Source organism: Callionymus lyra, chromosome 1, assembly GCF_982586985.1.
Source record: "Callionymus lyra chromosome 1, fCalLyr1.hap1.1, whole genome shotgun sequence".
Classification (NCBI taxonomy): domain Eukaryota; kingdom Metazoa; phylum Chordata; class Actinopteri; order Syngnathiformes; family Callionymidae; genus Callionymus; species Callionymus lyra.
Genome location: NC_141818.1, coordinates 47,536,782 through 47,563,307, shown reverse-complemented (window position 1 = coordinate 47,563,307; position 26,526 = coordinate 47,536,782). Strand labels below are relative to the sequence as shown.

Sequence of the window (26,526 nt, the reverse complement as noted above, 5' to 3'; positions counted from 1 at the left end):
AAGATAACTCACAAAATAAACAATAGAAGAACAAAACCAAACACTAAGGCAACCTTTGACTTTATTATCCCAATTTGTACATATTAATCTATTCAGGGAAAACAAAAGTAATGTTTAAAAAAAAATGTGTGTAAAATAGTAAGCTGAAAGAAAAGGTTTCTACCGTCATCTTTAATTATTTCTTTTATTTTTGAAAATGTTCCAGCTGTATCTTAGGTAATGTTCTCTTAGTCTGATTATTTTAGAACAAAAAACACTTGAAATAATTAAAATATAAAATGTATGTCAAATTTTCGATGAAAGGTAGGTCTATAGATATATAACAGCGAACTAACAGCTTTGTGCCTTAAAGGATTCAGACAGAGAAGCTCCGTTGTCTTTCTCATTGTATACAATTAAAATGTGTTTCTTTTTAACAATCTTTTTTTTTCTCACTCATCATCTAGGGCTTTGCTAATAATGTAGTGTTTGCCTATAACTTTGAGATTTTTTTTTAAAAACGGGAACCTTCTTCATACTTTGTCACCTAAAGTTTATTTGCTGATGTTAAAGGTCATTTCTCCCGTGGTGCAACCGGATATGTTCGGGGCAAAAACGGTGGAATTGTTAGTAGCAGTTATAGACTGTACAGCAGGAGCTACTGGTGCGGACACCTGGGATTTCTCTTCACCTGGAAAAAAAACAAACAAATGCAGAATTCAAACTCGATCCACATTCATCATCTATTTAAAAACAACCTACAGTTCTTTGCAACCTCGTCCATCAAAGCTGCTGCTTCACCATTCAAGCCCATCTTTCTCAGGATTGCCAACATCAGCTCCAGTGATTTATCGTCTCCATATCTCTGGATCATTTCTCGGACGGTGTTTTCACGCGTTATTTTTTCCAGAGGGGCCTTTGGAATTGGCTCGCAGGAGTCCAGCACCTTCACCTTGAGAAACCACACAAACCTTTCATAGGTTTTCTGAGTCAGGTCGTCCAGCTTCGAGAGCATCAGCTCTTGAACCCCCATTTCTCCTCACTGTAAAAAATAAATAAATACTGGTTACTGTCCGGGAGAGCATCATGGTCATGTGACAAACACACACATGTACAACTAATTCAACAATTTAATATACAAATTATTAAAATAAATTATTTAACAACAACAAATTCAACATTTTAATATACAAATTATTAAAAATAAATTATTTAATAACAACTAATCCAACCTTTTTATTATCCAATTTATTAAGATATAGAATTAAATAATATATATACAGTATATATTAACATATATATCCTGTGTTATTCTCTGTGTTATCCTGATCTTTTAAGTATATATTTTATAGAGTGACCGTGGTCTGGAAAAGCGCTCTACAAATATAAATAACTTACTTATATACTGAAACAACATCAATAAATAAGTCGACGACACTGACTTTTGATAGGACAACGAGTTAAAAACACTTTAAAAGAAACTTGTATGTATCTCTTTACCCATCTGACAAAATGTCAAACATGTTTTCCAGTGATTGACAAAATCATAAAGAATTTAGAATTACATTTCTATCATGACATACAAACGCATGTCGTCCTGACATGTGTTATTTCATCAATATCATCAAGAATACGACATGAATACATACATTTTGAGAAAATCACATTAATCAATTAGGTGTTGTACTATTCATTCATCACGTGTTAAAATGCTCAAATGTCTTTGAAGATTTCAAACTTCCCACAAGATGAAGCTGAAAGTGAAAGTGCGGATGCGGAGGAGCGCGCTCCCGCGGACAACATTCTCGGCCACGAAAGCTCATGAAACTTCGACATATTTTATCTTTAAAATCACTGAAGTCTGTTTCACAACATTTACTACAAAGTGTTGCCGATAAAAATGACGGCAACTAAACTTAACTTCACCCAGAACTTTTTTTTTTAACGTTTTTTATAATCAGCAGAAATCCTACGCATGGAAAATAAATATAGAGAAAGAAATTAAATATAAAAAAATAAATGAAAAAAAAACCTTACGTTGGTTTGTCTCTCAATCGCTTTTCCTTTTCTTCGAACACGGTCGCTTGTTGTAACTCCTCTATCCCTCCATCCATCAGCCAAAGACACCGGAATTTCCGGTAAGACGGAGGTTAAGAAAATAAAATAAATAAATAAAAGTATTATTTTCTTTTCTTTCTATGAACTTGTTAAGCCAAAATCGCTTTAAAACGTACATATTTCAGACGAAACCAAGACAAACTTTCTTTCTTAACAATTATAAATTCAGATCTAATCAAAATATTATACTAATGAATTAAAATGGTTTAAGTCAAAACAATAGTCAATTAGGAACGTATTATTATTTATCTTCCTAATTAGTTGCATATATATATATAGCACAATTGACAAAGAGGAATAAGAGTGTCTGTCTAAAGACCAAATACAACATATAACTTAATATTTCTCCAATAATTCAAAAGATAAAAATCCAAACCTATTTACTTATAATAATAAAACAATAGTTAATGTATATTACTAATTGTCAAAATAATAAAAATGTAATTTAAATGTAATAATTGAAAAATGAAGAAAACAAAATAAACATGAATTCTGATCTAGCTACATAAATGTAATTGATTCAATTAATTAATAATTAAATAATAACACCAATTGAGTCAGAACAAAAGTCAATGAAGAAGTAAACAAAGAGAAAACCAGCAGGGGGCAGCACAGCAAACACAACACCTAAGATCAGAAATTGAGAGTAGAAGAAGAGAAACAGCACTTTCCAAGCGTCTCAACAAGAAAGACTTGATCCACGAGCGGAATGTTTCCCGGGCAGCAGCCTCCAAATGTTCATCCCGTCGGTGGTCCCGGTGGTCCGGGACAGCCCGGTTTCCCCGGCGTTGCTGCCCGCAACCCGGGAAGCAACACTTTGGTCGACGAACTGGAAGCATCATTCGAGGTAAGAGCTAGCTTGATGTTAGCATCACATGCTAGCAGCCACTGTAGACGGTAAATAATCTTTAGCAAGTAAACAAACCGCAGTAAATAACATTTGTATGACTAAGAATAGACAGGGATTTGTTATTTGGTAGACATCAATTATTAAAAGCAAGCATTCTGTATAGTGCAGTTATAATGTTAATATGTCAGAAGGATGTTAAGATCAATACATGTTTAAATCCGATTTTATCGATTTTGTTGTGGGAGTATTAAAAATCTATTTATAACTTGTTATTGCAAACACATTTCAACTTGTGTCTTTTCCCATTATGTTGATTTATTTCGTCTTTCCAGGCATGTTTTGCGTCGCTGGTCAGTCAGGACTACGTGAATGGAACTGACCAGGAAGAGATCCGAACTGGTGAGTGGAAATATTGATGTGAGGATATACATAAAATGTTTGTTTTTTATTTGATCCTCCTGATAAAGGTATTTAGATGCATTCTGAAACTCGTGTTTGGGTTTCATTAGTTCCCTCCAATAGCAGTTGTATACTCAAATAACGGCCCAAGGAAAATTATGATTCAAAATTGGTTAACGTCATAGTTCTGGTTTCAATACCAGGTTAATTTTTTGCTTAACATATCATTTTAAAGCTATAATTTGAATATGTGTTTATTATAACTTGTCAATTGTTTTAATAAAAAGATTCTGTGGATATATTTTAACCTAGTAGGTAGGTACAACTTTATTCAGGAAATTGTTTTTTTTTCCAATTAGCCACAGCAAATACAGCAATTTTTCATAAAAAATAAATCAAAATAAAATAAGAACAAGAACAAAGATTGTATCATCTTGTTCTATCTCTTTATTTCTCTAAGTCTAAAGATAAAGAACATAGAACATAAAGAACCTGCTCCTTTCTGCATGAACAAAAAAAATTTTTGTTTTGTTTTAAGGTGTGGATCAGTGTATTCAGAAGTTTCTAGATGTGGCTCGACAAACCGAGTGCTTCTTCCTCCAAAAGCGTCTCCAGCTGTCGGTGCAGAAGCCGGAGCAGGTGGTGAAAGAGGTAAATGATTACTATGGCGTTCGCATGAATCCCTTTATGCCTCATGACAACGTTATTCGTCAATCCTTTACTGTACCTGTCACATTCGCCCCATCTTCACACCAGTGTGTCTCTTCTCGCTCAAGGATGTGTCAGAGTTGCGTAACGAGCTGCAGAGAAAGGAGATGCTGGTTCAGAAGCATTTGACCAAACTGCACCATTGGAAACAAGTGCTGGACGACGTGAGCGGGCAGCATCGCAAACCCACAGAACTTCCCCCTCCAGGACCACTGACCTTCCTGGAACAGGCGTCGGCGAATTTACCGCCGGCTCCTTTAAAACCAAACTAACTCCCGGGACCCGGAGCAGAGTCGACCTGAAGATCCGGATCACGTCTGTTCCCTGACGTCAACTTTTTTTTTAAATACCTGAACCATGGCTCTAAACGGACAACTGACAGAGAAGCTGAATTGAAATCAATTATGTGAAGATGTCAAACAAAACCAATAGAAAAACACCGTCATCTTTTTTCACATTTGGAATATCTGTAAAATACAGTTTTGTTACATGATAGTATGGGTGAAGAAACCTGATGTGTGGAGGGGCCCAGACTTTTGTGAGTGAACTGTTGGTGCTCTGTTCTCTGTGGACCGTCGCCAGCCGAGAAGCTGAGCAGAACAAGTCTGTCATGGTGTGAAATCGCTGAATGCATTAGAGACGACAAGCTGTCGGGCAGTTCAGATGGACTCTGTGGACTAGAATTCTGCAAAACTCAGGACTTTGCTGACGACCCAATGGTTGTGCATCAATTTCAATAGATTTTTTTTTGTTGATATTTGTTTATGTAATTAAACATATTTTTCCAGATATTTCATAGATTTTTTTTATGACTAAATGAATTATTTAGTAAAAGCTAGAATACATTTATACATGTCATCATTATGGTGTAATTTGGCGTATTTACTATCGATGCTGAACACGAGTTGGAAAAGAAAAAGAAAAAAGGATTTACTTTTAACTCCAGGATATATCACAGATTATTTTTAATATATGTATTCAAATTCTTATTTCATCACATGTACAATAGTACACCCACAAATATTTATTAAATGGAAGGACCCCCTAGTCCTGGCTTCCAGGTGATCAAATACAAACCTGTAAAAAATGAGGACGGGACCTGATTTGCTTATTTCTTGTTAATTTTCTTCTGGTAGAACTTAAGGTAGATATTTGTAAATACAATTTTGATAGGAAAATAAACCTAAAGTAAGTAAGTAAAAAAATAAGAACTAATACAATACACTAGGCATGAAGGAATCCAATGTTTGGATCACCTAGATATAGATCTTAAAAATATTGAATATTTGAATTTTATGTTATAATTATTATTCAGATGTCGCTCCATGATCCTTCCTGGACACCATACTCTCCTCTTTCCTCTCACTGTATCCTCCCTCACTCTTTTCTCCATCCATCTCCAGCAATGAGTCTAGTTCTGCTCAAGGTTTTTTCCTCACTACTGTCACGCCGTGATTCACTCATTGTTGAGTTGCTGGGATTTGTTTCTTTTCTCCAATATAGTCTTATCTTATTTATAATCTGTCTTGAGATGACTTTGTTACGATCATTTAAATTTAATTGAACAATTTATAATTATTTAATATAATTATTATAAAATATAATTATTAAAAAAAAAGAATATATATTTAGATAAAAACTATTCAAATTTTTTACATTTAAAATGTTCAATTGAACGATTCAATATTCTGTTATCCTATGTCGACAGTCCCTGATAATAAAGATCTGAGTTATAGTATATATTTATTCCAGGTTCTTTCAGGATCAACTTTAAAATTCTGGTTCTTACTTTCAGATCTATTCATGGTCAGACCTTCAATGATCTGATCCAGACTTACACCCCAGCTCGGGCTCTGAGGTCTGTGGATCAGAATCTACTGATGGTTCCACGCACATGGTTCAGGACCAGAGGAGAGAAATCCTTCCAGACTGTTGCTCCTAAGCTTTGGAACCATCTCTGTGTTTGATGATCTATTGACTCCTTCAAGAAACATCTGTGTTTGATGATCTACTGACTCCTTCAAGAAACATCTGTGTTTGATGATCTACTGACTCCTTCAAGAAACATCTGTGTTTGATGATCTACTGACTCCTTCAAGAAACATTTGTGTTTGATGATCTACTGACTCCTTCAAGAAACATCTGTGTTTGATGATCTACTGACTCCTTCAAGAAACATCTGTGTTTGATGATCTACTGACTCCTTCAAGAAACATCTGTGTTTGATGATCTACTGACTCCTTCAAGAAACATCTGTGTTTGATGATCTACTGACTCCTTCAAGAAACATCTGTGTTTGATGATCTACTGACTCCTTCAAGAAACATCTGTGTTTGATGATCTACTGACTCCTTCAAGAAACATCTGTGTTTGATGATCTACTGACTCCTTCAAGAAACATCTGTGTTTGATGATCTACTGACTCCTTCAAGAAACATCTGTGTTTGATGATCTACTGACTCCTTCAAGAAACATCTGTGTGTTTGATGATCTACTGACTCCTTCAAGAAACATCTGTGTGTGATGATCTACTGACTCCTTCAAGAAACATGTGTGTTTGATGATCTATTGACTCCTTCAAGAAACATCTGTGTTTGATGATCTACTGACTCCTTCAAGAAACATCTGTGTTTGATGATCTACTGACTCCTTCAAGAAACATCTGTGTTTGATGATCTACTGACTCCTTCAAGAAACATTTGTGTTTGATGATCTACTGACTCCTTCAAGAAACATCTGTGTTTGATGATCTACTGACTCCTTCAAGAAACATCTGTGTTTGATGATCTACTGACTCCTTCAAGAAACATCTGTGTTTGATGATCTACTGACTCCTTCAAGAAACATCTGTGTTTGATGATCTACTGACTCCTTCAAGAAACATCTGTGTTTGATGATCTACTGACTCCTTCAAGAAACATCTGTGTTTGATGATCTACTGACTCCTTCAAGAAACATCTGTGTTTGATGATCTACTGACTCCTTCAAGAAACATCTGTGTTTGATGATCTACTGACTCCTTCAAGAAACATCTGTGTTTGATGATCTACTGACTCCTTCAAGAAACATCTGTGTGTTTGATGATCTACTGACTCCTTCAAGAAACATCTGTGTGTGATGATCTACTGACTCCTTCAAGAAACATGTGTGTTTGATGATCTACTGACTCCTTCAAGAAACATCTGTGTTTGATGATCTATTGACTCCTTCAAGAAACATCTTAAGACTTTTTTATTTGTTCAGGCTTTTCCTTGATTTTCTGGGACTCCTGTTTTGTTATCAGTTTTATCTTGACCTTTAAAGTATATACTTTATTGAATATTGTTTTGATTGTTTAAGCGCTTTGTGACCCTGGTCTGAAAAAGCGCCATACAAATAAAAATGACTTACTTACTTACTATAGCGATATCAGTAATCCACAGCTAGGGGGCGACACATCTTTCTTCCCCCCACGAAGCTTCTTCTTCGTTCGCTCTTCCTCGTCGGTGCGTTTAATCAGCAGCTGGGGAGATCCAGGCATCTCTGTCCGCCCCTCTCACCCAGAAACACCCGGAGGGAAGTGACAGAAAACGGAATACAAAACACATTCGCAAGCGGTGTTGAGCTCCGGAGCTACTCGACCGGCTGTCCGCCTGTTCACCGCGGGAGTGTGTCAGCGTGTTCGCGGTGTGTCGCTGTGTTTTCATGCAGCCTCGTTATCCGGGGCGACCGCCAGTCAAGCCTCGAACCCCGGGATCTGATGCTGACAATCGGACCTCCTCACGCAGAAGTCGCCGCGGACATGGAATGGTGCTCGCTACTGGGTCAAGTTTTCAGCATCTGAACGACGCCGGAACCATGGACAGTCATCCGCTGTGAGTGTCCGCGTGTTGACGGTTTTTCTCCCGGTGACGGATGGTGCCGCAGTGACGGGAGACAGAAGCCGGCTACAGCTGCGCGCTGCCGGGGAGGGCAGTGGCTGTGACACCCCCGGTGACCCGACGGGTGCCGGAGCATTTGTTTTGTTTACTGCTCCCTGTGTGGGTGGAAGTGAGAGCAGAAGTCATGTGATGGAATTATCCACAGCTGTCCCAAAAATAAAATGTCTAATTGCAGAAACTACATAAAGCGCCTATATCAATATCCAAACGTTTAATATGCATATATATAGATATATCTATAGATATATATATGATCATAAAACAAACTGACCCAAAAAGTGATGTATTTGAAGTTAATTTGGAGAAAAAAAAAGAAAAGGTAAACACAAACATATTTTGGAAAAAGACCCAAGAAAAGAAGTGTAAAAGTGACTTTATTCTTGTTTGTTTCTTTTTGACCTTTTTTAAGTATTTATTTTATTATTTCTTTTTTTCTTTTAAGCGCTTTGTGACCCTGGTCTGGAAAAGCACTTACTTACTTACTAATGACTTACTAAATCAGAAATAAAAATGAACTTTGTTTATTTTTGTTCACAAAAGAATTTTGTTAAATTAACATTGTTGATGTCAGTTATTTAAAAGAACCCTCATTATCTATGGATGAATCACGGCGACCATATGTTTTTATAAACAATTAAAAAAAAAAAAAAAAAGTGAATTAGTTGCTGAAAGGCTCACATGCTTTGTGAAAATGGATCAAAAACACCCTCACAAAAGCCTGGACAAAATCCTTACTGTCCTCTTAAACGGCAAGATATGGTTGTTGGTGAGAATGTCTTCCACGTGATGAGTGTCAGCAGATGGATCAGATGCCGCCCAGTCATGATGTTTAATCACCTCGTCTCAAAACGGCACTGACACCAGCGATCATCTTATCGTTGACGTGCGATGTTGTGAGTCATGTTTTCTGCTTGTGTACTTGTGGATTTGTCCCAGGTGCACTCGGCTCGGTCCGCACTCGCTGGACAAGGAGGACGGGGTGGAGAGACCAGGTCCGGTTACCCTCAACCCTCGGCACATGAGGAAGGCCTTCAAAGTCATGAACGAGCTCCGCAGGTATCTTTAGCTGTTGAACGATTCTCTCGACGTTCAACTTGACCAACGCGTCTCTCTGCAGCCAGAGCCTGTTGTGCGACGTGACCATCGTGGCGGAGGACGTCGAAATCGCCGCTCACAGAGTAGTTCTCGCCGCCGGGAGCCAGTACTTCCACGCCATGTTTACAGGTTTGTCTCGATCCGTCCCAACGAGTGGTCCGTTGTTTGAGCGACATTTTTCTTTTGCTTTAATGACATTTAACAGTTTGTTTTTATTTTTTTAATTAGCATTTTGATTTAATTAATTAACATTTTTTACCAGATTTTAATTGTTTAATACGGGCATAGAAAACCCATGTATCCTAATACTGTTTGTCATGAAACCGTATTGATATTAAACGGCACTATATTGATTTTTAAATTCACAGCTAATGTGCAAATATATATTCACTGTTTTTGTGTTGAATTTAAACTTTCGGCCGCTAGATGACAGCAGTAATAATGTCATCCTTGTCAAAGAAACGGTGCAATCCGGCCAGATACTGGTGATTACTGAGGACAAGAGGATACAGTCAACTCAAGCAGCTGTCAAAGCTGATGTTTGGACATATATTGGTTTAAAACAAATTAAAGAAGTTACGACTTCGTCAAGAGTCATGTGGTCTGTAAATACTACAACACCAGAGTCAAGTACTCGGCAATACTACACATATATCATATCGTTGCCCTTGTATCATGTTAGTATCGTATCACCAAACTCTTGCCAATACACTCCCCTTTGCTTTATGTCCACAAAAGATGAATCTTATGACTTCAGATCCAGGAAGAACATTGTATCAACTTCCTGTCCAGGCAACATGAAGGCAGGTTGATTTAGCCTATCGGATAAAATCGCTTGTGTGTTTTGTTTGTTAAATATTGTGTTTGGAATATAAACCTTTTCACGCTCTGTTAAGTCAAAGTAATAATCTGCACAGCTCAGCCAATCGGGTCGTGTTCCTCCAGGACCTGAAGCAAAATCACAAGCATTTCAGCGAAGGAAATGCTTAAAGCACGTGGAAATCCAACTGCAGGATTAACAGTCGCGTGGCTGTAATGTGTTCATTCGACAGGGGAGATGGCGGAGAGCAGAGCCAAGCGGGTGAGGATAAAGGAGATGGACGGATGGACTCTGGCACTCCTGGTGGACTACATCTACACGGCTGAGATACAAGTCACAGAGGAGAACGTGCAGGTGAAGAAAACGAGTCCTCTTCAATACTGTTTTAAAAAATGGTTCTCAATCAATTTCTCCATTGATTTCGTGTTTAAAACATGTTAACTTGCTCCGATCGAGGTGAACTAAAAAAAATGTCGACGTATGTCACCAGGCGGTACTTCCTGCCGCCGGCCTGCTGCAGCTGAACGAGGTGAAGAAGACCTGTTGTGAGTTCCTGAGCTCGCAGCTTCATCCCTCCAACTGTCTGGGAATAAGAGCCTTCGCCGACCTGCACGCCTGCTCCCAGCTGCTGGCCCAGGCCAACATCTACGCAGGTTCTCATCCATGACTTGCTTGTGATTTGAGTGCTGGTTGTGTAACCGATGCAGGAGTGTGATGCGTCACCTGTGCCGACGACAGACGGAACATGAATGACTTTTACACGTTGATTCATTTTGGAAATCATCAAAACGATAAACGTATTCATGAGTCACTGGTGGAGTTTGTAAATACTGTTGCTGTGTCTCAAGTCGCATACTTGCGTACTCAAAGTTAGTATTTTTAGTGTGTTAGTGCGTCTCAATTATTAGTATGAGAAATGTAGTGCACAATACACACTAAATTGTCACCAAAACGCCCACAAAACTGAGTATGGATCGATGGACACTAACCACCCTAAACAGCTCCATCTTAGAGATGTTTTAAATGGAAGTTACTGAAAATCAAGATCAAGCGAGCTTTTGCCCTTCTGCTCCATGTATATGTATATATATATATATATATATATATACTTACAGGTGTATTTTCAGCAGCAGTAGGAGGATAAACACATCTTCGCTGCTGATACCTGCTTAAATATCTCGCAAATATTTCGATTCTCATATTTTTTCTTTATTTCTTTTTCCAAACTTGCAAAACGTGCTGCCAGCAGGTGGCGCTAGTGTTCCTACAGCTGGTTGAAACATCCTTAAATAGTAGTAGAAGAAGAAGCTGTTGCGTCATTTCCTGTTAGTGTGTAGCAGCAGAGTTTGATTTGAGACATACTATCTGTGGAGAATTAGTTACTAGTTAGTACGTACACTATCCTGATGATACTAACTTCTAGTATACTAAGAGAAGTATGCGATTTGAGACATACTATCTGTGGAGAATTAGTTACTAGTTAGTACGTACACTATCCTGATGCATACTAACTTCTAGTATACTAAGAGAAGTATGCGATTTGAGACATACTATCTGTGGAGAATTAGTTACTAGTTAGTACGTACACTATCCTGATGCATACTAACTTCTAGTATACTAAGAGAAGTATGCGATTTGAGACATACTATCTGTGGAGAATTAGTTACTAGTTAGTACGTACACTATCCTGATGATACTAACTTCTAGTATACTAAGAGAAGTATGCGATTTGAGACATACTATCTGTGGAGAATTAGTTACTAGTTAGTACGTACACTATCCTGATGCATACTAACTTCTAGTATACTAAGAGAAGTATGCGATTTGAGACATACTATCTGTGGAGAATTAGTTACTAGTTAGTACGTACACTATCCTGATGCATACTAACTTCTAGTATACTAAGAGAAGTATGCGATTTGAGACATACTATCTGTGGAGAATTAGTTACTAGTTAGTACGTACACTATCCTGATGCATACCAACTTCTAGTATACTAAGAGAAGTATGCGATTTGAGACATACTATCTGTGGAGAATTAGTTACTAGTTAGTACGTACACTATCCTGATGCATACTAACTTCTAGTATACTAAGAGAAGTATGCGATTTGAGACACAGCACGTGACTCTAAAGCTACCCTTTCTTGTTCAGAGCAACATTTCGCAGAAGTTGTGGGGAGTGAGGAGTTTCTGAACTTGGGAATGGAGCAGGTTTCCAGCCTGATCGCCAGCGACAAACTCACCATTCCCACGGAGGAGAAGGTTCGTGCTCAGACGGTGGCGCTAATGGCTACACGTGTTGATGTGTGTGTGCGGAGCAGGTGTTCGAGGCCGTGGTGGCCTGGGTCAACCACGACAAAGACGTACGGCAGGAACACTTGGCTCACCTGATGGAGCATGTACGACTGCCGCTGCTCTCCAGAGAGTACCTGGTGCAGGTGTGTGCTAAAGGTCATGAACACTTTTTTCTGGAACAAGTGATGAAGTAAATCAGACGAGGATCAGAACTGGTAATGCAAGCAGAAAACAGTAACTTATTTTTTCACTTAAATTTGAAGATATAAATAAATAAAATATAAGCATTTAGTTCAAAACAATTCTGAGCAAATCATGAAAATCAATGTGTTGCACACTATTATAAATGTAATGTTACAACCTTGTGTGCTCCGGGGACCAGTTCAATGTCATATATGTTAGTATTATATTCACGGACCGACCTTCATACAAGTGCATTTTTAGTAGTAAATTTAAACTAGTTTACAGCTTTATTTTTTGAGTAAACTTGACTGAAATGGGCATCTTGACATTTTTAAGAGTCACAGGCTAATGTTCTATTGAGAAAATACCATCTTTCTCCAAAACATCCTTAAGAAGGTAATAATTGATAGAACAGAAGCGATAAATGCTTAACGGACCAGGTTTGGGGATCACTAAAATAAAATACTAAATGTTAACACAAATAAAATTTTAAATTACGATATATTGTTTATAAATGGAAGGATGTGTCTCACCTGCAGTTCATACAAAACTCTGCAGTGAGAATTCTGAGCCGCTCTAGTAGAAGAACTCACATTTCTCCAATCCTTAAATCTGCCAGTTTCTTTCAGGATCACTTTAAAATTCTGGTTCTTACTTTCAGATCTATTCATGGTCAGACCTTCCATCAGTGATCTGATCCAGACTTACACCCCAGCTCGGGCTCTGAGGTCTGTGGATCAGAATCTAGTGACCCTGGTCTACAAATGCCCTTTACAAATAACTATTACTTACTTACTATTATATATTTTTCCCATTACAAAGACATTGCAAGAATTTGAATGGTAAAATATTATGGAACAAAAATATGCAATTTTACCTCTAGAAGATAGATTAATAGTAGATTAGGAAACTAGAGGGTTATCTTTGAAAAATGTATTTTAATTCCAAAGGTGCAAAAATAATGGAGACGAAACGCGTACTTAAGGTAAATAAAATCGAAAAGGATGATGATGATGAAGAAGAAATAAGATGAGGAAAACTTTTACATTTTTATTTTACAATATTAAATGAAGTTTGAAAAACTTCCGATAATATTTTCTAAATATATAATATATACGTATAAGCAGGTGGTTTCAAACTCAATCACAGAACCATTTAACCTTCGATCTCCTTAATGAAACACTCGCCAAACAAATTCCTTTCCTTCGATGTTAGTTTTACTCGTATTGGAAGTATATGTATAATTGTTGACGTCCGTTATCTCTGTTACGTATCTTATCTTGGAAACTTTGCATGCCGACTTAGAAAGATGCTAAACATTGATCTTCTTTGATACGAGCCGGCCTGCCAGTGGGCCTCGTGACATGGCCTTCTGTCTGAAACCATGTGTTCCAGCGTGTGGAGGAGGAGTCTCTGGTGAAGAACAGCAGTGCCTGTAAGGACTATCTCATCGAGGCCATGAAGTACCACCTGCTGCCGGCGGACCAGAGAGCTCTGATGAAGACGGCTCGCACGCGCATGAGGACCCCGGCCTGCTGCCCAAAGGTGGGACGCTGGCGGGGAAAACCCTCCTTGATTCCTACATTTAAATGATCACCTTTGTGCAGGTGATGGTGGTGGTCGGAGGGCAGGCTCCAAAGGCCATCCGGAGTGTGGAGTGTTTCGACTTTGAGGAGCAGCGGTGGTACCAAGTGGCTGAGCTTCCCACGCGGAGATGCAGAGCAGGTGGGATTTTTTGAAAGTGTCTTTTCAGCGACTTGAGTCCGACAAACATAATGAAGAACAAAGGAGGAAATGGATGGTGGTTCAGACGCTTATTTATGTTAACCAGGAGAGCCAGACTTGATAAAAGACAGATTTCAACTGGCAAATTTCTTTATTTTTTTAAACCGTTATTATAAGTGTCTGTATAATATTTGAAATTGATAATCTATTATCTTAGTTTAAAGATAAGCAACTTTTTAAGTCACCATATCAACACAGACATTAATCTACTTCTATTCGAGCCAAACGTCTAGAGGCCAACATACGATGACTCTTAGGGCCACATTTGGCCCCCATTTTTGTTACTAGTAAAAACAATTTATGGATTATAGGATTTTATCATATGCTGTGGACGCATGTACTGCTGCTATCCTAGTTTGATGGATAGTTTGCTTCATTTTATACAATATATTTTAATATTAAAAGGTTTAGTTGTGTCATAACAATATCAAATTTGTTATTTCATTTTATTTTATATACCTGATATAAGTCGCCAGACAAGTACATTTGACATAAAAGCCCTTTATTGCAAAAATACTTTTTTCTTTCAATAAATACTTACAAAAAGAAATAAAAAGAAAATAAAAAAAGAAGTCTGAAAAAAGAATATTATAGTATTCAACCAATCTTTTGAGGGGCCACAAATCCAGACTTACACCCCAGCTCGGGCTCTGAGGTCTGTGGACCAGAATCTACTGATGGTTCCTGAACATGCTTCAGGACCAGAGGAGAGAAATCCTTCCAGACTGTTGCTCCTAAGCTTTGGAACCATCTCTGTGTTTGATGATCTACTGACTCCTTCAAGAAACATCTGTGTTTGATGATCTACTGACTCCTTCAAGAAACATCTGTGTTTGATGATCTACTGACTCCTTCAAGAAAGATCTGTGTTTGATGACCTGCTGACTCCTTCAAGAAACATCTGTGTTTGATGACCTGCTGACTCCTTCAAGAAACATCTGTGTTTGATGATCTACTGACTCCTTCAAGAAACATCTGTGTTTGATGATCTACTGACTCCTTCAAGAAACATGTGTGTTTGATGATCTACTGACTCCTTCAAGAAACATCTCTGTGTTTGATGATCTACTGACTCCTTCAAGAAACATCTGTGTTTGATGATCTACTGACTCCTTCAAGAAACATCTGTGTTTGATGATCTACTGACTCCTTCAAGAAACATCTGTGTTTGATGATCTACTGACTCCTTCAAGAAACATCTGTGTTTGATGATCTACTGACTCCTTCAAGAAACATCTGTGTTTGATGATCTACTGACTCCTTCAAGAAACATCTGTGTTTGATGATCTACTGACTCCTTCAAGAAACATCTGTGTTTGATGATCTACTGACTCCTTCAAGAAACATCTGTGTTTGATGATCTACTGACTCCTTCAAGAAACATCTGTGTTTGATGATCTACTGACTCCTTCAAGAAACATCTGTGTTTGATGATTGGTGTCTCTTCTGGTCTCCAGGCGTGGTGTACGTGGGCAGCTGTGTGTACGCGGTCGGAGGCTTCAACGGGTCTCTGCGCGTGCGGACGGTGGACTGTTACGACCCGATGGCGGACCGCTGGAGCAGCGTGAGCAGCATGCAGGACAGACGATCCACGCTCGGGGCGTCGGTGCTGAACGGCCTCCTGTACGCGGTCGGTGGATTCGACGGGAGCACAGGTTGCTGAGACTCCACTCCTACGCCTGCCGTGACTCCGAGCGTCAAGGTTTCCCCCTTTTTCGTTTCCTTAGGTCTCTCCACCGTCGAGGCCTACAACGCCAAAACGGACGAATGGTTCCACGTCTTACCCATGAGCACCAGACGTAGCAGTGTGGGTGTCGGTGTTGTAAACGGTGTGTAATTATCTCCCATTGATGACATGTTATCCAGTATCAACTCTATGTTTACTGCCCTCGTACATCAGGGGTCCTGTACGCAGTGGGGGGGTACGACGGAGCCACCAGACAGTGTCTCAGTACCGTGGAGGCCTACAACCCCAAAAGCAGCTCGTGGAGTTTCATTTCGGAGATGGGAACGAGGCGCAGCGGAGCGGGTAATTTCTTTTTATCATCCTTCCTCCTTCTAGGTCACATGTGTCTCACTCAAGGCTCTGGGGTCAAAGGTTGGCCCTTCCAGTCATGTCAGCTTGCGAGTGGTTTCAGTCGATACAGATAATTGTTCATGTCGATGTAGCAAACTATGATAGTATCACGATACAACAATACTGTATATTGTGATACTGTAGCAACAAGGATATATTTGTAGTATTCTCGAGTACTTGACTCTGGTGTTGTGATAGTGTAGTAACAAGTATATATGTGTAGTATTCTCGAGTACTTGACTCTGGTGTTGTGATAGTGTAGTAACAAGTATATATGTGTAGTATTGTCCAGTACTTGACTCTGGTGTTGTAATAGTGTAGTAACAAGTATATATGTGTAGTATTCTCGAGTACTTGACTCTGGTGTTGTGATAGTGTAGTAACAAGTATATATGTGTAGTATTCTTGAGTACTTGACTCTGGTGTTGTGATAGTGTAGTAACAAGTATATATGTGTAGTATTCTTGAGTACTTGACTCTGGTGTTGTGATAGTGTAGTAACAAGTATATATGTGTAGTATTCTCGAGTACTTGACTCTGGTGTTGTGATACTGTAGTAACAAGTATATATGTGTAGTATTGTCCAGTACTTGACTCTGGTGTTGTGATACTGTAGTAACAAGTATATATGTGTAGTATTCTTGAGTACTTGACTCTGGTGTTGTGATAGTGTAGTAACAAGTATATATGTGTAGTATTGTCCAGTACTTGACTCTGGTGTTGTGATAGTGTAGTAACAAGGATATATGTGTAGTATTGTCCAGTACTTGACTCTGGTGTTGTGATACTGTAGTAACAAGTATATATGTGTAGTATTGTCCAGTACTACTCTGTTGTAGTATTTACAGACCACATGACTCTTGACGAAGTCGTTTTCATTTGTTTTGAAACTAAAATATGTCCAAAGATCGGCTTTGAATCAGCTGCTGGAGTCACTGTATCCTCTCGTCCCCAGTCATCACTGGGGTCTGAAGATATTTACGGGATTTCCATGTTCCTTTAGCTGCAAAGGATGTTATGACTGACATCTAGTGGCCAAGATACTTGAACAGAACTCGAGGACGTCTGGGAGCCGCTGATGAAGCTGAAAAGACGGTGTGTTTCAGGTGTGGGGGTTTTAAAGGGTCTGCTGTATGCTGTGGGGGGTCACGACGGGCCGCTGGTGAGGAAGAGCTGCGAAGTGTACGACCCCGCGTCCAACAGCTGGCAACAAGTCGCCGACATGAACATGTGCCGGCGCAACGCGGGTGAGAAACGCCTCCGAAAAAAAACCCCCCACAGACTAAGTGGTCAGCGTGTGACGACGGCGCCGTGTTCCAGGTGTGTGTTCGGTCGACAACATCCTGTACGTCGTGGGCGGAGACGACGGGAGCTGCAATCTGGCCTCGGTGGAGTTTTACAACCCGAATTGCGACAAGTGGACGCTGCTGCCATCTTGCATGAGCACGGGACGCAGTTATGCCGGTAGATGTTTTTTTTTAAAAGATTCAACTTTATCGAGCAGACAGGATGACGTTTCCCCCTCGTTTGTGTCTGCAGGCGTGACGGTGATTGACAAGCCCTTATGACTGCTCTGACGGCTGCCACTGATTTGGAGCAGATCTCTGATCCGCCTACGATGCCGATCCTTCAATGTTGGGCAGCGTTAGCACCTGCACCGACGAAGATGAAGGCCAGGTTGCAGCAACGATGAGGATGCCGACGACGATGAGGCTGATGCTGATGAAGATATTTGCACTTAGCCAAAACGGGGGAGCTGGTTGAACCTGTGTTTTTAAAGAAGCCTCGTCGGGACGCTGGCCCCCGAGCCGCCGCGGTGACGCTCCGACCTCGAGCCGCCGTATCTGCAGAACCATCTCACGGTCGACGTGAAGACATGAGAACCTGCTCCGGACCTCCACCACACTTCCTATAGGAACCTTTTTTTTGCGCTCATCGCTTGCACATGTGTGTTTGTGTACATTTGTGTACATTTGTGCGTGGTGATGTCTGGTCCTGCGCCGCATGAACGCACACTGACCTTTGACCCGTTCCAGTGTTGCCGTGTGGCTGTTTTTAAAGAGTGCCTGAATATTTACACAAACCCTTCGTTCATGTACTGCTGAAGCGTCCTGCAGGTCTGAACTGGCTGGATCAGTACCCGGTTCTGTTGGCCTGCATGACAACGGTGTGCTGCTTGTTAGGGGGGGAAATGTTTTGTTTTTTTTTAATATATATTTTTGCCAAAAACTCCAGAGTAGGAGGAAGGGGCTTCGGTGCTTTGTGTACTGTGAGCTGGCGGCCATGTTTTTCTGTGTCGGTGACCACTGCATGCTTTCACTGCTGAGCTTCAATCCATCCTGGATCTTGTTGTAGCAGTTCTTACTACTGAACACCCCGACATACTATGAATGTGCCAATTTTACTACGTCTTATTTGTTCCCGTTTCTTTAACTCTCTATCCCTGGAAAGTGACCAAACTCTATTTTTATTTTCTTACTCTAAACTTTGGAAGTAACTTGTTGCTGTTTCTTGTCGGTGTAAAAAGGAATGTCACGTGGGCTAATGACTTTGAAATGTTTTATGACTTGTTTTATGTTACCATGAATAAATATGCTTCTTGTTTTTAAATATTGCTAAATAAGTGAGTATTTCACTCCATCAGCAGAACTGGAAATGAAAGTGTCGGAGGTCATGCAGGGAATTTATTGAAGATGCAGCAGAGGGTGATCAATATAGGTTTAAGGTTAATAGAGATTTTATTTATTATGTTTTAAAAGGCTTACAACTAAATTAAATACTATTTAAGTCGCTAACACAAATCCCAATTACTTACTTACTAATTATTATAATGATATGCTATGTGCTCATTCATATTCCTGTTATAAATGTTTATAACTAAATTAAATACTATTTAATGCGTTTATTCTCAACACTCAGGGCTCAATGATAATGATTTCGGAAATTGAGAATGATTTCCAGAAATGGAAACCTAAATACTTTTTTTTTTTTTTGTATTAAGTAAGTAAGTCATTTTTATTTGTATAGCGCTTTTATTAAAATAAATTACAATTACTTACTTACTGATTATTATAATGATTTGCTTTGTGCTCATTCATATTCCTGTTATAAATATTTATCCAATGTAAATGATTACACATTTAAAAGTAAGTAATTTTTATTTATATAGCGTTTTTCCAGACCAGGGTCACAAAGTGCTTAAACAATCAAACAATCAATAAAGTATATACTTAAGTAAGAATTGTTTAGTTCACCCACCTGTCAATGTAATAATATAAAAAAAGAATTGGTGTTTTTAACGTGCTTATTCTTTAAATAATTGTGTGTTTCGGTATTTTCTTTTTTAGTGCACACGTCATTTAATTTAATTATATTTTAATATTCTGATAAAGAGAACACGTTCCACATGTGAACGAGGCTTCAAGACCCTCCTTCTTCTCGCGTTATGAAAGTCAAAGTCTGCTCTGATTGGCTGTCGCTGCAGGAACGCGCAGTCTCACTATCATCACTCCATCACGCGCACCAATCAGAGACGCCGCTGACGACCGTAACGTCAGGTCTCCTCTCCCGTCGACCAATCAGAACGCTCTCCGCGACTGTACTTGACCGAGCGGCGCCTCAGCCTCTGCTCAGGTAGACGCGACGGGGACGGTTCTCAGGTGAGTGACAGTCCTGGACTTTAACAATGTTTTAAAGTATCCCTGAATGTTAACAAGATTAGTAAAACTTTGATTTAGCGAATCCTAACTTTTGTCGCTCTTGAAACTCGACACCGACGTGCTAGCTCGGTTAGCCTCTTAGCATCTTTATTTATTTACAAACTGTTACAAACCCTTTACGTAACGACACTATTTTAACACGTTTTTGATCCAGTTGATACTGTCCGGGTTGTTCATTTATTATTATAGTACTCTTCTTACGTCATTATTGTAGGGATAAGCAATGTTTACTGGTGAAAATAAATGTATATTTTTAAATATATTTACTTTAGATATAACGTAATAATACTAATAATACATTTTATTTAAAGGCGCCTTTATTGACACTCAAGGTCACCATACAAACACAACAATAAAATGTGTATAAATAAAAAGTAGCAGACAAGGGTAGAGGAATAGCATCAAATAGAATAAGCAGTTTTAAACAGATGTGTTTTGAGTGGAGATTTGAAATGAATGAGTCAATGTTTCTGAGTTGGTAGTGAATTCCAGAGACGGGGAGCAATAGTTTGTTTCAATATGCTCTCGAAATGTGTTTATTTATTTTTATTTTGTCATGCATGGATTCAGCGGACTTCTGTTCAACATTTACATCGAGACGATCACCATGGAGTTGAACGGAACCGCAAACATCTTGGGCTCCGCCTACTTGGCGGTCGAGTACGTGGACGCAGTTCTACCGGAGAACCCCCTGCAGCCGTCCCTGAAACATGCCTGGGACTACATGCTGGACAACTACACCAAGTTCCAGATCGCCACCTGGGGCTCCCTCATCGTCCATGAGTTCATCTACTTCTTCTTCTGCCTCCCGGGCTTCGTCTTCCAGTTCTTGCCCTTCATGCAGAAGTATAAGATCCAGCAGGTCAGCCGTGCGGTGGCTTTAGATTTGAGTTCTTGATTTGCTGTTGAAAAGACAGGACGTGACACTCGTGTCTGCAGGATAAACCGGAGACGTGGGAGAAGCAGTGGAGATGCCTCAAGATGCTTCTCTTCAACCACTTCTGCATCCAGCTGCCGTTGATCTGTGGGACCTATTACTTCACAGAGTTCTTCAACATCCCGTACGACTGGGACTCCATGCCGCGCTGGTCAGTATTTTCCGTGCACTTTTTTTTTGAGGGGGGGTCGTGAGCAGGACTTATTCTCGCCTCTTCTCCTCAGGACGTACCTCCTGGCTCGGTGCTTCGGCTGCGCTGTCATTGAAGACACCTGGCACTACTTCCTGCACCGGGCCCTGCATCACCGCCGGATCTACAAGTACATCCACAAAGTCCACCACGAGTTCACGGTGAGATCGAGGTCCAAACAAGACCCTGCTGGGTCCTTCCGTTGCTCATGGACTCTCCCGTCTTCTGCTCACCAGGCTCCCTTCGGCATGCAGGCGGAGTACGCTCATCCTGCCGAGACCCTCATCCTGGGGGCCGGGTTCTTCATCGGCATCATGGTCTTCTGTAACCACGTCTTCTTCCTGTGGGCCTGGGTGTCCTTCCGCCTGCTGGAGACCATCGACGTCCACAGGTGAGACCGGAACACATGTTTAGCATATTGTCTTTGAATGAAAATACATGTAATAATTATACTTCCTGTTAAGTTGCTAAAAAAAATGCCACCTACTTAAACTACAGAAGGGATTTTGGCTCCTTATTGGATGTAATTTGATTTCCTAAACCCAGTGTTTAATACATGTATTAAATTATTATTAATTTTATTATTATTATTATTCCAAATTTCAAGGTTTTTAATTTTTTATAAATGACTAAATATCTATATATCATCAATAGTCTGAGCAACTCCAAACCGTTTCTGCAATTAAATGCTAGATTAATTAAACACACATTTCAATACAGAGGAGTAATTAAAACTACAAAAAAAACACTGAAACACACAAAATAACTAACATCTATAATTGCAAAACAATCACTAAATAAAAAAATATCAAATTAAACTTAACTTAAATAAAGTAAACTTAAAAGTCTTGGTCTATAGAGCGATAAAAAGCATTTGAATTTGCAGTCCCAACTTTGTCCAGCAGATGGCGATGTTGTCTAAGTTCTATTATCACTGAGGTCACAGGCGCCTTACGTGAGAAAATAAAACGAGGCTAATGCGCCTTTAAAACGTGTTTATCTTATTTTTTACAATCATATTATGTTGCGCTTGAACCCAAAACTAGTTTATACCTTAAATCAAATGGGACTGAACCATGCAAAAGACAAAACATTTCAAGTAATAAATGAACTGAAATCTTCTGCCTCCTCTCTGCTCAGTGGCTACGATATCCCCCTGAACCCGCTTCACCTCATCCCGTTCTACGCCGGCACCCGTTTCCATGACTTCCACCACATGAACTTCGTAGGGAACTACGCCTCCACCTTCTCCTGGTGGGACAAACTCCTCCACACAGACAGCCAGTACAACAACTACATGGAGAAACAGGGCGAGAAGAAGGAGCAGTGAGGAGGTGACTTCCGTTCGTTCTCCATGTGTCTGCTGCGCCCTCGAGCCGAGACGTTCTCCATCACCAGCAGCTTGAACAAATAAAACCATATGCTGCCCTATTTGTCACTGAAACTCTTGTGTCTTCTCGCACTTCCTACCGGTAAACCCTGAGTCACGGTGACCGCCGCGATTGAGAGGAAGTCATTTTTGTGAATTCTCTGATGCTGCTGTTGAGTTTGTTGTTCCAGGACTGTTTCCTCTGATGTCTTCCTAGTGAGGGAGTGTGTTTTTGAGATCAGAATAAAGGTCTATATTTAATTTAAAACCGTTGTGATGTAGCCGTTTGGATTTATCTCTCGTTTTGATTGTCCCACAGACACCACTTCATCATAAATATTCTAAATGTGAGTGTGTGTGTGAAGTATCAGCGAGGCTGCTGGAGAAGACTCTGCTGCACTGTGGTCACACCCCTGCAGCTCCATCCTGCTCACAGCACCGTCAAGTTACAAAACGGAGGAACACGACTCACAGGAACAACCTTTTTTTTTTTTCACATAAAATACAAGGTTGTTTATATTTTTTCCACACTTAACAATAGAAGGTAGTGAAGATAACATGCAATTTAAAAGGATAATATTGATGTAAATCGTTGATGAAACACACACACCATTAGCTTAGGTATTGACCTACATTATTAGCTGATTTGTTTTTATAAGATCTAGTGTCGGTTATGAACACATGCTTTACACAAAAATACTACAAACGCAACAGAAAAACATCGATGGCATGCTAAAGGCAACAAAACATACGTGCAAACACGTCATTCTGACTTGCACAATACACATAATAAACATACACAAGGGTATCCGCACAATCTATCCCCACATGCAAGAGATGCATTTATCAACCATACATAAGGATACAGAGACACAGACTAAAACATAAGAACGAATATAAACTCTGTTGACATAATAAATAGTAAACACACATACATTTACAATACAAACAAAATAACAAATGGAGGTAAAAATCAAAATAGCAACATGAACATTGAAATACAAAAACACAAAACTCGCTTTTCTAAACAATAAACACAAAAAAGACAGACACACAACAGTTTGTTTTCATGTCTAAACAAGAAGGATGTGTCTCGCCTGCAGTTCATACAAAACTCTGCAGTAAGAATTCTGAGCCGCTCTAGTAGAAGAACTCACATTTCTCCTTCAAACTCTTCACTGGCTTCTAGTTTCTTTCAGGATCATTTTAAAATTCTGGTTCTTACTTTCAGATCTATTCATGGTCAGACCTTCCATCAGTGATCTGATCCAGACTTACACCCCAGCTCGGGCTCTGAGGTCTGTGGATTAGAATCTACTGATGGTTCCTGAACACGGTTCCGGACCAGAGGAGAGAAATCCTTCCAGACTGTTGCTCCTAAGCTTTGGAACCATCTCTGTGTTTGATGATCTACTGACTCCTTCAAGAAACATCTGTGTTTGATGATCTACTGACTCCTTCAAGAAACATCTGTGTTTGATGATCTACTGACTCCTTCAAGAAACATCTGTGTTTGATGATCTACTGACTCCTTCAAGAAACATCTGTGTTTGATGATCTACTGACTCCTTCAAGAAACATCTGTGTTTGATGATCTACTGACTCCTTCAAGAAACATCTGTGTTTGATGATCTACTGACTCCTTCAAGAAACATCTGTGTTTGATGATCTACTGACTTCTTCAAGAAGCATCTGTGTTTGATGATCTACTGACTCCTTCAAGAAACATCTGTGTTTGATGATCTACTGACTCCTTCAAGAAACATCTGTGTTTGATGATCTACTGACTCCTTCAAGAAACATCTGTGTTTGATGATCTACTGACTTCTTCAAGAAGCATCTGTGTTTGATGATCTACTGACTCCTTCAAGAAACATCTTTGTTTGATGATCTACTGACTTCTTCAAGAAACATCTGTGTTTGATGATCTACTGACTCCTTCAAGAAACATCTGTGTTTGATGATCTACTGACTCCTTCAAGAAACATCTGTGTTTGATGATCTACTGACTCCTTCAAGAAACATCTGTGTTTGATGATCTACTGACTCCTTCAAGAAACATCTGTGTTTGATGATCTACTGACTCCTTCAAGAAACATCTGTTTGATGATCTACTGACTCCTTCAAGAAACATCCGTGTTTGATGATCTACTGACTCCTTCAAGAAACATCTGTGTTTGATGATCTACTGACTCCTTCAAGAAACATCTGTGTTTGATGATCTACTGACTCCTTCAAGAAACATCTCTGTTTGATGATCTACTGACTCCTTCAAGAAACATCTGTGTTTGATGATCTACTGACTCCTTCAAGAAACATCTGTGTTTGATGATCTACTGACTCCTTCAAAAAACATCTGTGTTTGATGATCTACTGACTCCTTCAAGAAACATCTGTGTTTGATGATCTACTGACTTCTTCAAGAAACATCTGTGTTTGATGATCTACTGACTCCTTCAAGAAACATCTGTGTTTGATGATCTACTGACTCCTTCAAGAAACATCTGTGTTTGATGATCTACTGACTCCTTCAAGAAACATCTGTGTTTGATGATCTACTGACTCCTTCAAGAAACATCTGTGTTTGATGATCTACTGACTCCTTCAAGAAACATCTGTGTTTGATGATCTACTGACTTCTTCAAGAAGCATCTGTGTTTGATGATCTACTGACTCCTTCAAGAAACATCTGTGTTTGATGATCTACTGACTCCTTCAAGAAACATCTGTGTTTGATGATCTACTGACTCCTTCAAGAAACATCTGTGTTTGATGATCTACTGACTTCTTCAAGAAGCATCTGTGTTTGATGATCTACTGACTCCTTCAAGAAACATCTTTGTTTGATGATCTACTGACTTCTTCAAGAAACATCTGTGTTTGATGATCTACTGACTCCTTCAAGAAACATCTGTGTTTGATGATCTACTGACTCCTTCAAGAAACATCTGTGTTTGATGATCTACTGACTCCTTCAAGAAACATCTGTGTTTGATGATCTACTGACTCCTTCAAGAAACATCTGTGTTTGATGATCTACTGACTCCTTCAAGAAACATCTGTTTGATGATCTACTGACTCCTTCAAGAAACATCCGTGTTTGATGATCTACTGACTCCTTCAAGAAACATCTGTGTTTGATGATCTACTGACTCCTTCAAGAAACATCTGTGTTTGATGATCTACTGACTCCTTCAAGAAACATCTCTGTTTGATGATCTACTGACTCCTTCAAGAAACATCTGTGTTTGATGATCTACTGACTCCTTCAAGAAACATCTGTGTTTGATGATCTACTGACTCCTTCAAAAAACATCTGTGTTTGATGATCTACTGACTCCTTCAAGAAACATCTGTGTTTGATGATCTACTGACTTCTTCAAGAAACATCTGTGTTTGATGATCTACTGACTCCTTCAAGAAACATCTGTGTTTGATGATCTACTGACTCCTTCAAGAAACATCTGTGTTTGATGATCTACTGACTCCTTCAAGAAACATCTGTGTTTGATGATCTACTGACTCCTTCAAGAAACATCTGTGTTTGTGTGTTTGATGATCTACTGACTCCTTCAAGAAACATCTGTGTTTGATGATCTACTGACTTCTTCAAGAAACATCTGTGTTTGATGATCTACTGACTCCTTCAAGAAACATCTGTGTTTGATGATCTACTGACTCCTTCAAGAAACATCTGTGTTTGATGATCTACTGACTCCTTCAAGAAACATCTGTGTTTGATGATCTACTGACTCCTTCAAGAAACATCTGTGTTTGTGTGTTTGATGATCTACTGACTCCTTCAAGAAACATCCGTGTTTGATGATCTACTGACTCCTTCAAGAAACATCTGTGTTTGATGATCTACTGACTCCTTCAAGAAACATCTTAAGACGTTTTTATTTGTTCAGGCTTTTCCTTGATTTTCTGAAACTCCTGTGTTGTTCTCAGTTTTATCTTGACCTTTAAAGTATATACTTTATTGAATATTGTTTTGATTGTTTAAGCGCTTTGTGACCCTGGTCTGGAAAAGCGCTTTATAAATAAAAAATACTTACTTACTTACTTACACACAATCCAA

At 39.4% G+C, this 26,526-nt stretch overlaps 3 protein-coding genes and 1 long non-coding RNA gene across 4 annotated transcripts; 3 read left to right on the top strand and 1 right to left on the bottom strand.

Moving 5' to 3' along the window:
• Window positions 1–43: 43 nt before the first annotated feature.
• LOC148089945 (uncharacterized) lies at window positions 44–2,121 on the bottom strand. The gene is made up of 3 exons (XR_015713524.1): window positions 2,017–2,121; window positions 742–1,021; window positions 44–670 (listed from the first exon to the last, which is right to left on the bottom strand). It is a non-coding gene; the product is annotated as an uncharacterized LOC148089945 (long non-coding RNA).
• Window positions 2,122–2,755: 634 nt separating this feature from the next.
• med28 (mediator complex subunit 28) lies at window positions 2,756–4,845 on the top strand. Its single transcript, XM_087785413.1, has 4 exons — window positions 2,756–2,944; window positions 3,280–3,346; window positions 3,885–3,997; window positions 4,123–4,845. Exons 1-4 carry the CDS (start codon window positions 2,807–2,809, stop codon window positions 4,324–4,326), a joined length of 522 nt encoding a protein of 173 aa, XP_087641539.1. The 5' UTR covers window positions 2,756–2,806; the 3' UTR covers window positions 4,327–4,845.
• Window positions 4,846–7,548: 2,703 nt separating this feature from the next.
• klhl2 (kelch-like family member 2) lies at window positions 7,549–18,816 on the top strand. The gene is made up of 15 exons (XM_087810754.1): window positions 7,549–7,908; window positions 8,911–9,030; window positions 9,092–9,198; window positions 10,122–10,243; window positions 10,380–10,542; window positions 12,043–12,152; window positions 12,212–12,328; window positions 13,764–13,913; window positions 13,976–14,093; window positions 15,611–15,808; window positions 15,881–15,982; window positions 16,054–16,182; window positions 17,337–17,477; window positions 17,551–17,694; window positions 17,770–18,816. Exons 1-15 carry the CDS (start codon window positions 7,739–7,741, stop codon window positions 17,796–17,798), a joined length of 1,920 nt encoding a protein of 639 aa, XP_087666880.1. The 5' UTR covers window positions 7,549–7,738; the 3' UTR covers window positions 17,799–18,816.
• Window positions 18,817–19,821: 1,005 nt separating this feature from the next.
• On the top strand, window positions 19,822–22,713 carry msmo1 (methylsterol monooxygenase 1). Its single transcript, XM_087785398.1, has 6 exons — window positions 19,822–19,889; window positions 20,520–20,811; window positions 20,889–21,037; window positions 21,111–21,237; window positions 21,313–21,467; window positions 22,217–22,713. The coding sequence occupies exons 2-6, from the start codon at window positions 20,557–20,559 to the stop codon at window positions 22,404–22,406; spliced, it is 876 nt and encodes a 291-aa protein (XP_087641524.1). The 5' UTR covers window positions 19,822–19,889; window positions 20,520–20,556; the 3' UTR covers window positions 22,407–22,713.
• The last annotated feature ends 3,813 nt before the right edge of the window (window positions 22,714–26,526 follow it).